The sequence below is a fragment of the Larus michahellis genome, chromosome 1 (genome assembly GCF_964199755.1).
Source record: "Larus michahellis chromosome 1, bLarMic1.1, whole genome shotgun sequence".
Classification (NCBI taxonomy): domain Eukaryota; kingdom Metazoa; phylum Chordata; class Aves; order Charadriiformes; family Laridae; genus Larus; species Larus michahellis.
Genome location: NC_133896.1, coordinates 217,343,917 through 217,356,062, shown reverse-complemented (window position 1 = coordinate 217,356,062; position 12,146 = coordinate 217,343,917). Strand labels below are relative to the sequence as shown.

Genomic DNA, 12,146 nt, shown 5'->3' with positions numbered 1-12,146 from the left:
GGCTTGAAGCTGAAAGCGGCGATTTAATAAAGATATCGTTTTGAGCTCCGGTTGAATTTTCTGATGAATCAGTCCCAGCTGTTTCCAGCAAAGCAATTTCAGGCACCAAGAAGGAAATTGGGCTTTCAGTGGCTGGAGCAGCCCAAGTGGAGCAGCCGCTTTTGTGGGAACTGACAAAGCCGACTCGGGAAGCTGTGACGAGAGCAGCAATAGACGATCCGGATGGAAAAGACTTCCAGCTCATTATCTCCTTGCTGACACCAAAATTTTGTACTGCTGGCAGTGAAACTTTGCAGTTTACCATTAAAAAGGGAAATCCCTTTTTTTTTTTTGCATGCTGCAGCTCCCCGTTTGAGAAGTGGAATCTTCTGTATCCTACCGGTTGCCAAATGAAAGGAACAATTAAGAGGCTGCAGCACAAAGCCGGGTAGGGCGCACCTCTAGAAGTCACCTGGCAATGCGAAATGGGCTGTGCTGCTCCGGCACCTTCTGGGAGGACAAAACCCGGAGCACCAGCACGAGGAGCCCACCATATTTTTCTCAAATGCAGGACCTAGGCTAAGCACTTCCGTTGGATGTGGCTTCATCATTACATACCACATAAATATGAAAATATTTTTGAAAAGGAAAAAAAAAAACCTGGAGGTGAAAGATAAGGTGTTTGCTCAGCTTCTCACGGTGTAACATGCTTGCTGCGGTACTTAAGAAACTGGAATTGTCCTCCCAGTAAAAGCCTTACAAAGCCTTTTCCTATTTAAGGCTGCATTAAGGCCCAAAAGCTCATGAAATAACGCAAATATATGACTGTGATCATATATCAAACCACCTCTGCTATCAGATACCAACACTTTAACGCAAAAAGTCTTCCCACTCTGTGGATTGGTAGGAACTGGTTTTACTGGCACCCTCGTGGGATGACGAGAGTCTTCTGGGTCAGGGGTTCACCTTCTACTCCACACCAGGCACGTTCTCCAGAACAATGTCACAGCAGTGCCCAGGAGCACGATGCCAGCTGCTCTGTCAGAGAACACAGATGCAACTGGAAAGGCAGTTCCGGCTGGTTTAGGTACGATGTTGCCTCAAATCTAGCTACACTAAGAGAAAATATTGCTGTAATTAGGAGTTTGCAAGATAAAACTTTCAAGTACTCCTTTTCCCTTTGCTTTTACACCACATTGTATTTGATCAGATAACAGGTTTTAAACGATTACTAGAGCAAATAAACAGGAAAAAAAAAGCCCCGTAGGATTTTGTGACGGGTTATTCTTGGGTCTTGGGAAAGTCGGTGAGTTCTCATGGCAGTCTAAGCCTCTCTGCTGCTGCTCGGGTAGCTCCGAGTGCCTCAGGGCTTTTTGTACTGACATCTTTGTGCGCTCATTAATAGACACAGACTTAATACACACAGACCAAGAATTCGTAAGCCTGGTGGGAAAAAAAAAAAAATCTACAGTAGGTAGTAACTAGTTAACTAGTAATATTAATAGAAGCCAACCAAGAACAGCAACTATGAGAATTTATTATAGTTTCAGTGTAATAATACGCTTGTTGGCAAAACGTTTAAATCATCTGATAATGATGACCAGTAAGAATTCTCACATCCATCCCCAGCTCGCTGGCAGCAATTTAGACTGATTTCCTGAAGATCAACATTTGCAAACTCTAGTTTCTGACCAATCTTTCCGATGATTTCAAGCACATAGGGACTTTTGAATAGACATATACTCCACAACTCAATCTGCACAATTCACAATTAATAGGAAAATTCTTTAAGGCCCAGCTTTTATTTTTATTCCCTATAGACTTCTTTTTTCCTCCTTTTTCTAGGTTCAATGTCAAATTCAAAAGTGCTAAATTATGTGATGTTCTTGAATCATCACAAACAGATATGCATAGCAAACACCCTGACTGAAGTTGCCAGTAGGAGGCAAAGTTGTATGTTCTGGGTCCACTTTTAAATTTATTTTATTTTTAACTTATTTATACAGCGGTGGTAAAGTGCTGCTTTACTACTGCTTCATATCTACCACTTGATTATGCTCATCAGGTATTTTATGGCTGCATTCCAATACCCAATAATGTAATTTCCAGCCATTTCCTAAGAAAAGTATTCAATACCTAGTATCTTAATTTAGCCAACAGGTGAAAAGTTAAGTAGCCACAATATGGACAGTCTTCAGAGAAAGATTAGGTCAATCTCAAGAACATATGGAAATGGTTCTGTAATTAAATGATTTAATTAACAGCTCCCTTTTGTGAGCACTCAATTTGTTTAAATCCTGAACTAATAAACTGTCCTTTCATTTTAGATTGTCAGCGCACAAATGCCTTGGCACACGAGTCCACACTCTGTTGACTGTAATTTGATTCAGCGGAGAGGTGTGTCCGTGATTTGGCTGCGGCTGAGGAAGGCGGAATGAGCTGTAACGCTTCAGCAGGTGGAATGGAAGACTCCCCCCACTTTGACACCCCGAGCAGCCAGGGCATTGTACTCTGCCACAGCCTTCTCCGTTTGCAAAACCACCACATCAATCCCGTTTTTCTTCAGATAGTCCACAGTCGACGGTGGAACCTCGGAAGAGAAAAGGAAATGGGAAGAGCAAGCATTAGATTCTTTTCCCCTCACGCTGTAAGGCTTCAAACAAAACAGGTCCTGATGGTGTTTGTTGATAGATGCACTTCAGTAATTGATAGCAGCCAAACTGATAATGTGCTCAGACATTTCTAAGATTGACACAATTTTTTTTCTCTTAAATAAAGCTTGTATACACATACCTCCCATCTCTCCTTAACACGGTTTAAAATGCAGCCCTTTCCTACAAAAATAACCAGAACTGGAGCTAAAGGTAATTAAGCTAAATGGGGTGTTACTCACCTCACCAAAAAGCTTAAGAATTTTCTCATGAAGTGAAGCTCAGCACTTCTGAGTTTTCTGTAGCTAGTTCATCTACTGAAATGACACCCTGCCAACATTAGGAACAAAAACGCCTAATTATCAAGTATTTACAGCAAGCTAGAGAGCTAGTTCATAACCCATTCTAAGGGGGTGGACTAATGACACTGTAAAAAATTCTCCTTGTTTAATTGCAGAACTTAGACCTGTCTACTGCTTGACATTGACACTAATACAGAGGAGCTCAAATGATGTTTCTTTCAGGGAGAGAGCGGCTCCTTGCAGGAGCTCAGTCATACTAATTCAGCATCCTGCATTTTTTTCCCCTCTTAGTAAAGCATCATAGATTTATTTCCCCTCCACATCCCTAATGAGAGGGAGAGGGAAAGCAAACAGTTCTAATTTATGTTGATCACAGAACAAAAACCTACCTGCAAAGCCTCGCTCATGCCACGACCGATCACCAGAGTTTTAACACCCTTCTTGACAACTTCTTCAAGGTCAGCTGGTTGCACTCCTGGAGAATGCTAAGTGTCAGGGGAGGAAAACAACAGCCTGTGTACTGAGAGCAACCACCAGGAAAGCTTACTCCATGTGTTTTGAAACTATCTGTAGCTTAGCAGCATAAATTAGTGGTACCAAAATGTAACACCACCCTCTTTTCTATGCACACAGAGCAGATAACATTGGTAATTAAAAGAAGGTATTCTATGCGCAGATGAAGGTTGATAGTTAATCAATTGATGGCAATATTATCACTCTTTATTAAACAGTTAAAAATAAAGAGATGCATTATACATTTCTAAAACATTTATGTCTAACAACTAGCATTTTACAAATATTAAAAGTTAAAGTCAAATCAATAAATTGCAACATACTGCTGTTTGTTTTCAAACAAACAAAAGCTTTTTGTAGTGAAGATTGTGTCAAGTCAAAGTTTACTCACTTAAATTACAAAAAGCTTCTCAAATAATTTAAATGATTAAATTCTTTTCTTGTTTACTTTGCAAACCCCATTTGCCAAAGAGGACTGAAGCATATTGGTTAGCTTCATTTCAGTTAACAGTTTCAATTTCTGCACTCCTCTGAATTTTGAGAAAGGAATATTTGAAACCAAACTCCTCAAAAAAAAAAAAAAAGAGCTTTAACAGCATGTTGATTTGAGTTTTTAAAGAAATACACTCATTCACTACTAGTGTGCTACATACATATGGATCCACAAATACCCCTGTAATGTTAATATAAAACATTATTATGTCACACTAATTCTCCTCCTTGACTCTATTTCTATGTTATCTCTATACGGCCAAGACTAAGACACTGCACAACAACAAGTGGCTAGAATTTGGTCCCTTGTTGGTGTGCGCATCTTTTAAATCATAAATACTATTTCCCCCCCCCCTTTTTCTTTTGGTAGGATTCTTAAGGTTTTTTTAGAGGACTGAGATGAGTTTCTCACTCAAAGTAGGCAACACCATGGTGGACTCCTGGTGAATGTTATTTTTATGGAGATGCCCATACATCTTTATCCCATATACTTCCAGACAATACTGCATTCTTCCAATGAATTAAGGTCAAAGCACAGCTTAACAATTCACCTTTACGGTTCTCCAAGTTGGGTTCCCCTTAGTCCATTTACATTTGCTATCCACTCCTAGGATGCAGAATTCACTTCAATATGCAGAGCTTTCTCAGACCAAATCACTGCAAGTACACGTTTATGACAACAGATAATGCATTTCCTTTGGCGGCTTTAAAGCAGACTCAAAACTTAGACAAAAAGAAGGTTTACTGCAATTACAATAATTAGATTGCTGGGGAAGGTTTGCTGTCATATGATAAGTACTCCTGAGATATTAAAACCATGGAACAAAAGGATTTTCTTCGGTTACACAAGATGCCCTGATCCAGGGGCTCCCACATGTTTTGGGAATAACTGTATTATTGCTGATTTGACAGCTGGAGGGAAAGAGGAAGGGCAGCAGAATTTTTTGCCTGTTTTCTTTGCTCTTTCTTTAGAATTCCTACTTCTTTTCTCCCATTAGCAGATGGCACTGAAATGCAGCCAGCCAGGGAGGCTGCCTGTCATCCCCAAAGGTTAAGGCCATAAGAACTATTAGTGCTTAGTTACAGAACCTTGCAGAGCCAGTTATGCAATTTTCCCGATGAAAGAATTACGTACTAGATAGCAGTCTGATAGCAGAGCAGGAAAGGAAACAATTTATTTCCAACTAGAGTGTGGGCCATGACCAGCACTGCTTCTTTCCCAAACTTCAGCTCCATCTACCCCTGAGAAAAACATGTTCCAAGAAAGTAGGCACACTGTAGTCTACCGTAAAGAAACGTGCAGAAAATGCATCTGAGGAATCCTACTATTTCCAGTGCCGATCGGATTAACTTTTTTACGGTTACTCTAGAGTTGGAGACACAGTCTAGAAAAGCTTAGTTCTATTCTCATATTTGTTGCTTGCTATTCAATGTTAAACTAAACCATGTAACTCCTCATAGCTGCAAGGGGACAGAACTGACCTAAAGCAGGAGATTTACAAGTGACCTACAGAAGGCAAAACCTAAATAGGTATTTTTTACTTCCTGGTTATATACAAAGGATGCCAGAAAACCTACCTCTCCAAATAACCCAACTTTTTTTTTTTTCTCCTCCAATTTTAATTTAGCATAGTCTCATTTTTTCCTTGTTTCAATTGGAGGACTTCTCTAAATACTTTTATGGAGTTAAAGCTTTTACCTGTCACCTGAAGATATCCCTTGTTAGAAACTTTAAAAGAAAGTACATCCTCCTAAATGCTAGTAGGTAGTTATAATTCGAAACCAAAGTTTTCAAGTGGTCAGAATGAATATCAAAGTGTGGCTGAGCTGGTAACTAGTTGGGAACTTTTCAGCTACCATATCTGTTCTGCTTCTCCTGTCACATGTGCATATAAACCAGGAAAACAATATTGTCAAACAAACAAAAAGTGACTCTCACAACACAACACACCCCTCCAAACCGCCAGTGAAAACCTAATCTTTTATAATCAGACCATAAATGAAATACATTGAAAAAGTTTACATACACAGCTATCTATCTGCAAGGTACAGATAACTTTGCATGACAGCACTATCTTTCTCTTGGCGTTATATACGCTGTGTAAACTGAACTCTGACAGCTTAAAAAAAGTTCTGCTCCCCCAAAGATTATAGATGAAGTTCCAAAACCAAAGGTTCTGCCCTCCAGTTGTGTCAAAATAAACTCTGGGTGGATACAGCTGCTGGTGCTGGGTCTAAGACCTGACCAGGATGTAATTCTTTTGTGCCTTAGCTTTTGCTTAGAAAACATGGATTTTTTTTTTCTAGCCAATACAGCTATCCTAGCGCAAGCCCTAATTCGGGAAGAATTATCATTGAGTTCCTAATGTCATTCGGAACATTAGACATTATGCTGCTTCTAAATCTGGAATGTCAATACCATTCCATGTACTTTAATACAATTCTGACAGCATTTACAGATAAAGTTTAAAAATCGTGAGGGCAAGCACTTAGTATATGGCTACCAAGAGAAGTCATCGTGTGGTTGGCCAGACTGTGAGCTTTTCATGGAGAAACTAGCATATATGACACTGCATCTGCATATTTTTCGTCTGAAATAAGTACAAGGGACCCCAAGGAAAAGCCTATAAACTTAAACCACATGCGCTGTTGTCTTCCCAGCACTTAAGGTCAGTTACTGTTGATCTGTTTTAACTTCCCATAATTTTTTTTTTATCTCACTGAAGACAACTTTTGTTTACACAGTCTGAAATAAAGGTTGTTACCAGCACGTTATCACAGTTGCACTCTCTAATCAGATGCAGAACGCAGTTTGAGAGCTCTAAGGCGTACGGAAGTGGTCTGGTCAGGTAGCTGTGAGGACTGGTGCCAACAGTTGGTACACCCTGTCACCTGTAGGACCTTGTGTGTCCTTTGACCTCTCCACACAGGCACTTCTGAAACATATACTGAGTTTCTAACAGGAAAAGTTCAATGAAACCAAAAGGCAGCTCCATGAATTTCCGGCTGGAAGTTTAATAACTGTTCTCTGGACCGCTCTGAGAGTCCTGTTTGAAATGCAGGATGGATAGTAAACAGCAAACTTACATTAGTCCCAGTTTCTCGCCAATCCCAGGTTCGGCTTCCTCCCGGCCATACTTTGCAATCCTTATACGTTGTAGAGCAGCCTTTCACCTTCATCTGACCCCAAGAAAGGGAAGCAATTTCAGGGGAAGACATCACAAAGTTGAACCAAACTCTGGAAAAAGGATATTTAATACATAACATCAGGCTAACATATGCAGCACGTTAATAAAACCAGAAAATGCTGTCCTTGCTCAAAGGAGCTAGGAAGGAAATGCTATTATGGACTTTATCCACTTGATTTTGTGACAACAGAATTGAACTGAGGATCAGCAGATTTGTTGAATTACCAGTCCTCTTGGGGATTTTGTGCAGGATTTTGGGCAAATCATTTTACATGCTAAATCTGTACAAGTATTGGGTGCTCAACTTTTAAAACTATCAACAGGGATCAGGTCCCAGAATATCCTCTCACATCTGGGTTTTAATCTTCTCACTAAAATGTACAATGAAGATGATAATAATTTCCTAAAATATCTGAGAGATACACTGTTTCTTTGGCTGTAAATGAGGTTAAAAAAAATCCCAAACAAACCAACACAATAGAAAAGCCATGAACAGAACAATGGCATTGCCATATTGCTACAGCAATTAAGACTTCCAGAGACCAAGCGTTCTTTCCCTACTCACTCCTTACAGAGGCCAAGTCTCCCTATGTAGCATCTCAGGACAGTTAAAACCCAAATAATGTCTTGTCATTGTTTATGAAATCTTCGTTATTTCAACTTAAAACCATTGTTTCTAATCCCTTCTACTGTGGACAAGGAGAACAGCTTAACCTTAGTCTTTTCCACCACCTTCTGTTTTCTTGAGGACTTGACTCTTAGCTTTTTTTCCTTTCTTTTAGATTAAATAAACTTCACTTCCCTTCAGTCATATTTTCTAAATCCCTGCTTATTTTCCCCTGTTCCCTGGCAGCCAACAATTGGTATGCGTTTTTCTTTGATGTCTGTTGCCTAAAACTAGACAGAGTGCTCCATCTGAGGCTTATCAGCGCTGCTATAGACCAACCGTTTTTCGGTATTAACCGCATTAATTTTTAGACCTGTTATCACAATCACAGCTGGGCATCAGTAGGGCAGGGGCTCTGCCTCAAATGCCACCATGAAAGCTTACGCCCTCTTCACAGTCCCTCATGCCATTGCAGTCTGATTGCCGATGGGATTCTGTCAGCAGAGGACAAGAGAGGAATCCCAGGGCGATACCCTGGAAATGCGTTAGAGCAGCATGGCACTCAACTGACACATCTCAAGAGCAGAGTCACTTTTCTGCCCTTCCAGTTCAGAAGGAAGATGGTCTGAAATCCCTCAATATGAAGAAAATTGGTTCTTTCTGCAGTAAAAACAGCCCTGCTCCTGGCTGATCCCAAAAACCTCAGTGGCAGATCCTTTCATGTATGCAGTTTCTCATCCTTTACTTTTCAATTGTTCAAATTCACCAGGAAAAAAAAAAATTAAAAAAAAAAAATCAGTCATAGGAACCCTGGTGGCATGAATTAAAGAAAGAGCAGCTTCCAGGAGGACTGGAAGCCTCCCTTTCCATCTTCACGTGCTACAGCAAAACACAGTACAGCCAGACAGGTCCTACTCTTCTCAGATTGCCAGGAGTGGATCTCAGTATCAAACGTTTCAAACATTGCATGAAGTAAAAACTGTGTTACTTTGGATTTGGCACAGGACTGAGGCTGCCAGAGCTGCTTCTTCCATAGAACAACAGGGCAATTCTTTCGTCCTTGCTCCTTTTTTGAAGTTAGTGGCACATGTACCCGGGCAAGCAGCTACAGGGGAGTGAAACTTGCTTGGATTCACATATTCTAGATTCTCTCATTATACATCCACAATGTGATGGATTCAAATGAAGGTTTGTAAGACTATTTTTCCAAAAATCTGCTTGAAGGGAGATTGTAGCAGAAGAAATAGCCAGCAGCAGTCCCAACAGAATGAAATCACCCATCAATCAAAGAGTAAAGGCTGAATAAACCAACCAGAACTTGGCTCTGAAGAATGAAAAGAATTTGTGCCTGTGCTATTTTTAAGAGGAAACAGCAGAATTAGACCTGGAGGTTAGACAGAGGTGAATGAACAATAAAATGATGAGGAATATCAGATTTCCCAATCCAAACAGTATTTCAAGGCTGGGACTGTGCGATCAAACAGGCACAAATGGCAAATGGGAGAGCAAGGGTTCCATACAACCTTTTCCAAGCAGCACAAAGAAAATTAAATAGCAGAAATGAACAAAATTTAAAAGTCATACATAAAAATTTGTAATCTAAAACTATTTCCCATAATACTGCCAGAGAATATCAGTAAGGTTGGGTTATCTGAATTAATGAGAGTATCGTAAATTGGAGTAAGATAAACTTTTTAAGAGAAACTTTGGACATTCTTGGCGCAAAGCATGGTCCAATCACCAAGGAGCAGGAAAATATTTCCCTGACAAATGAGTTGTATTTTTAATTATTCACTATGAAAAATGTACAGTACTAAAACATACAGTACCACTTAAGCTCAAAAGAGACCATGAACGATATGACTCAAATATAACCTAAGACAGTAATTTCTGTAAATCGCAGTAGTCCAAACACAAAGAGACGAAGTGGAGAAATGACTCAGGAATCTATGAGCAAAGATATGAGGGTTTAAAAACCTAGGAAGTAAAGAAAGCAGAAGAGCTTAAAAGGAGGCAAAATACAAGTTTACGCAAGGAGACTATACTGAAAGAAAGAAACAAAGCAGTGGCTAAGGACTGAGAACAAGATAGAAGAAATTTGAGATTGAAGTACAGTGGGGCGAGCAGGCGGATTTTAAAACTGCCAGCCAGCGCTACTGTCTTTTGTGAGGGTAAACATTGTTTCAGAGTAGCTCCCACCAGCAACAAATATAATAAAAAAGGTGAACGACAGCAATGCACCACAGAATATTTTATTGAGAGACCGCAGAAGAAAAGAATGTTTCATAAAATCCAAGGCGCAACCTGAGATCAAACAGGATAAAGGTGAAAGAGTAAATTGGCAACTGTCCAGTTTCAGGCAGAACAACTTCTGTAAGGTATCAAAAGACGAAGCGATTCTCCACGAAGGCAGGCAACTTCCCAGCAGCGATACAGCAGCTAGAAAAGCAGGTCAGGGTTTAAAAACTGACAGCAGGAAGCCAAGTAAAAAGGTTAAGTGAACCGGGTACGGAGGAGGCAGGTGTCAAGTTTAAGAACTAGGAAAATATTTTTGGGTAACTCGGTAATCCGATTTTGCTGGGGAGGTCACGGGGGGGAGGGGCGGGCGCTTTTAAGAAGTTAGGGGGGAGCAGGGCATTTTAAAAACAAGACGGGGAGAAGAAGGAAGGAGGAACGCACAAAGAACCGAGAGAAGCAAGGCGGGGTACACCAGCGAGCACAGAGCGGGAGGCAGGGGCCCGGACGCTGGGGGCGGGCGGCACAGCCCTGAACCCCCCCCCCCCCCCTCAAAACAAGGCCTCGCCTGACCCGCCGCCTCACGCCTCTCTCCCCCGCCGGGAGGGAGGCGGCCGCTTCAGGGAGCGCCGAGCCGTCCGTGCGGCCGTGACCCGAGCCGAGCTGCCACCCCCTCACCTCCTTCCCGCCGCCTCCCCTCAGCCTGAGGGGAGCCGTTAACGGCCGTTACGGCCGCTACTCACCGCCACGCGCGACCCCTGCCCCGCCGGGCGCGAGCTCCACCTCTCCCGCAGGGGAGGGACCGCCCCCTGCCCTCTCATTGGCCGGCGCTACCTGCCGGCCCCGCCCTCCCGCCCGCTCCGATTGGCCCATCCCCCTCCCTGTCACGTAAACGGCCCCGCCTTGTTTTCATTCCCCCTGGCCGCACGAGGCGGGGGGGGGGGGGGAGTGTCGCCTTGGCGCCGCTCTAGCTGCCGCCCCCCTCCCCTCCCCTCCTCCGCCGTTGCATTGTGGGATAGTGGCGGCGCGGCTCGGCAGCGCCCCCTCCCTCCCTCCCCCCGCCCCCTCCCCAGCTCCTTCTCCATCCTCAGGTCCAAGATGGCGGCGGCGGCGGCTCCTCCGGCTTCATCTCCGCCTCCCCCTCCTCCGGCAGGCCCTTGCTGCCCGGGCTCCTGGCCGAACTTCGCCGTCGTCTGCTCTTTCCTCGAGCGTTACGGGGCCTTGCTGGACCTGCCCGAGCTGCCTTTCCCCGAGCTGGAGCGCGTCCTGCAGCCGCCGCAGGAGCCCGGAGACCAGGGTGAGCGGCCCGGATAACTCCCCCCTTCTCTCACCCCCCTTCCCTTCCCTTCCCTCCTCACGGCCGGCTGAGGGGGAGCGGAGGGGGGGCCGGGGCTTTTCCCCCCCCCGCCTCCTCCCGGCTCTGGGGGTGGAGCGCGTTGAGGGGAGAGGAGGGGCCTGGGATTCCCGGAGCGGCCCTCCGGGGGGGTGGGGGGGGAGGGAGCCTTCTCCCCCCTCAGCACGGCCCTTCTTTTATATTTAGAGGGGAGCAGCTGTTTTTGTGTGTTTGTGTGATCTGCCTCCCCCCACGGGAGGAAGGAACCCCCCGTTCTGCCCCCCCCCCGCCTCAGTGCCAGCTCTGACTACCCCTCCTTCACCCCCCCCGGTCCGTTTATCTGGTTTTGCTCCCAAGGTCTGTGTTGGGGGTTGGGGGGGAAGAACTCCTGCAGAAAGGGGGATAAGCTAAAATAACTATTTTTGTTCAGTCTGACGCTGGGCTCTTCCATCTCCTCCCCTCCCCCCAGTTTGGGGGTTGCCTCCCTCCTTCCGCCCCTTTACCCCCCCCCCCCATATCTATGTGTCCTTTTTTACTTCTCTACTGAAATAAGAAGGGGACACACGCACGCATACACACAAGGCGACGTCCTGCTCCTCTTTCACCCCCCCCCTCCTCTTTCTCTGTGTGTGGGTGAGGAATGGCGGGGAGAGGGGGGGCACAGAGAAGCCCTGAGCCCTCCCCAGGGCTGCTGTTGTAGGCCATCTCCTCCCCACAAACACAGCCAGCCATTGTGTGCTATCTCCATCCCTCTCTTCTCCTCCCTTCTTGTAGCTGGAGGAGGGGGGGGATATAAGCTGGCTGCTTGCTTCTTCCCCACTACCACCTGAGCTGTGCGAGGTGGAG

General features: G+C 44.2%; 2 protein-coding genes across 7 annotated transcripts in view; one reads left to right on the top strand and one right to left on the bottom strand.

The window, feature by feature from the left end:
• Positions 1–1,496: 1,496 nt before the first annotated feature.
• On the bottom strand, positions 1,497–10,798 carry AAMDC (adipogenesis associated Mth938 domain containing). Of its 4 annotated transcripts, XM_074572342.1 has the most exons (5): positions 10,711–10,798; positions 7,025–7,175; positions 3,322–3,417; positions 2,873–2,960; positions 1,497–2,569 (listed from the first exon to the last, which is right to left on the bottom strand). In XM_074572342.1, the coding sequence occupies exons 2-4, from the start codon at positions 7,154–7,156 to the stop codon at positions 2,898–2,900; spliced, it is 291 nt and encodes a 96-aa protein (XP_074428443.1). In that variant the 5' UTR covers positions 7,157–7,175; positions 10,711–10,798; the 3' UTR covers positions 1,497–2,569; positions 2,873–2,897. The 4 variants fall into 4 exon arrangements, with proteins under 4 accessions (XP_074428443.1, XP_074428442.1, XP_074428439.1 ...); XM_074572341.1 differs by lacking the exon at positions 2,873–2,960; XM_074572338.1 differs by lacking the exon at positions 2,873–2,960 and having other exon boundaries at positions 10,646–10,760.
• A 71-nt stretch (positions 10,799–10,869) lies between these two features.
• RSF1 (remodeling and spacing factor 1) overlaps positions 10,870–12,146 on the top strand; it is a 66,535-nt gene continuing 65,258 nt past the window's right edge. The window contains exon 1 of one of the 3 annotated variants that reach the window (XM_074572330.1): positions 10,870–11,264. In XM_074572330.1, the coding sequence (XP_074428431.1) occupies positions 11,066–11,264 (199 nt within the window). In that variant the 5' untranslated portion in view covers positions 10,870–11,065. The remainder of the gene's footprint in view (positions 11,265–12,146) is intronic. The other 2 variants (XM_074572335.1, XM_074572333.1) reach the window with 2 other exon arrangements.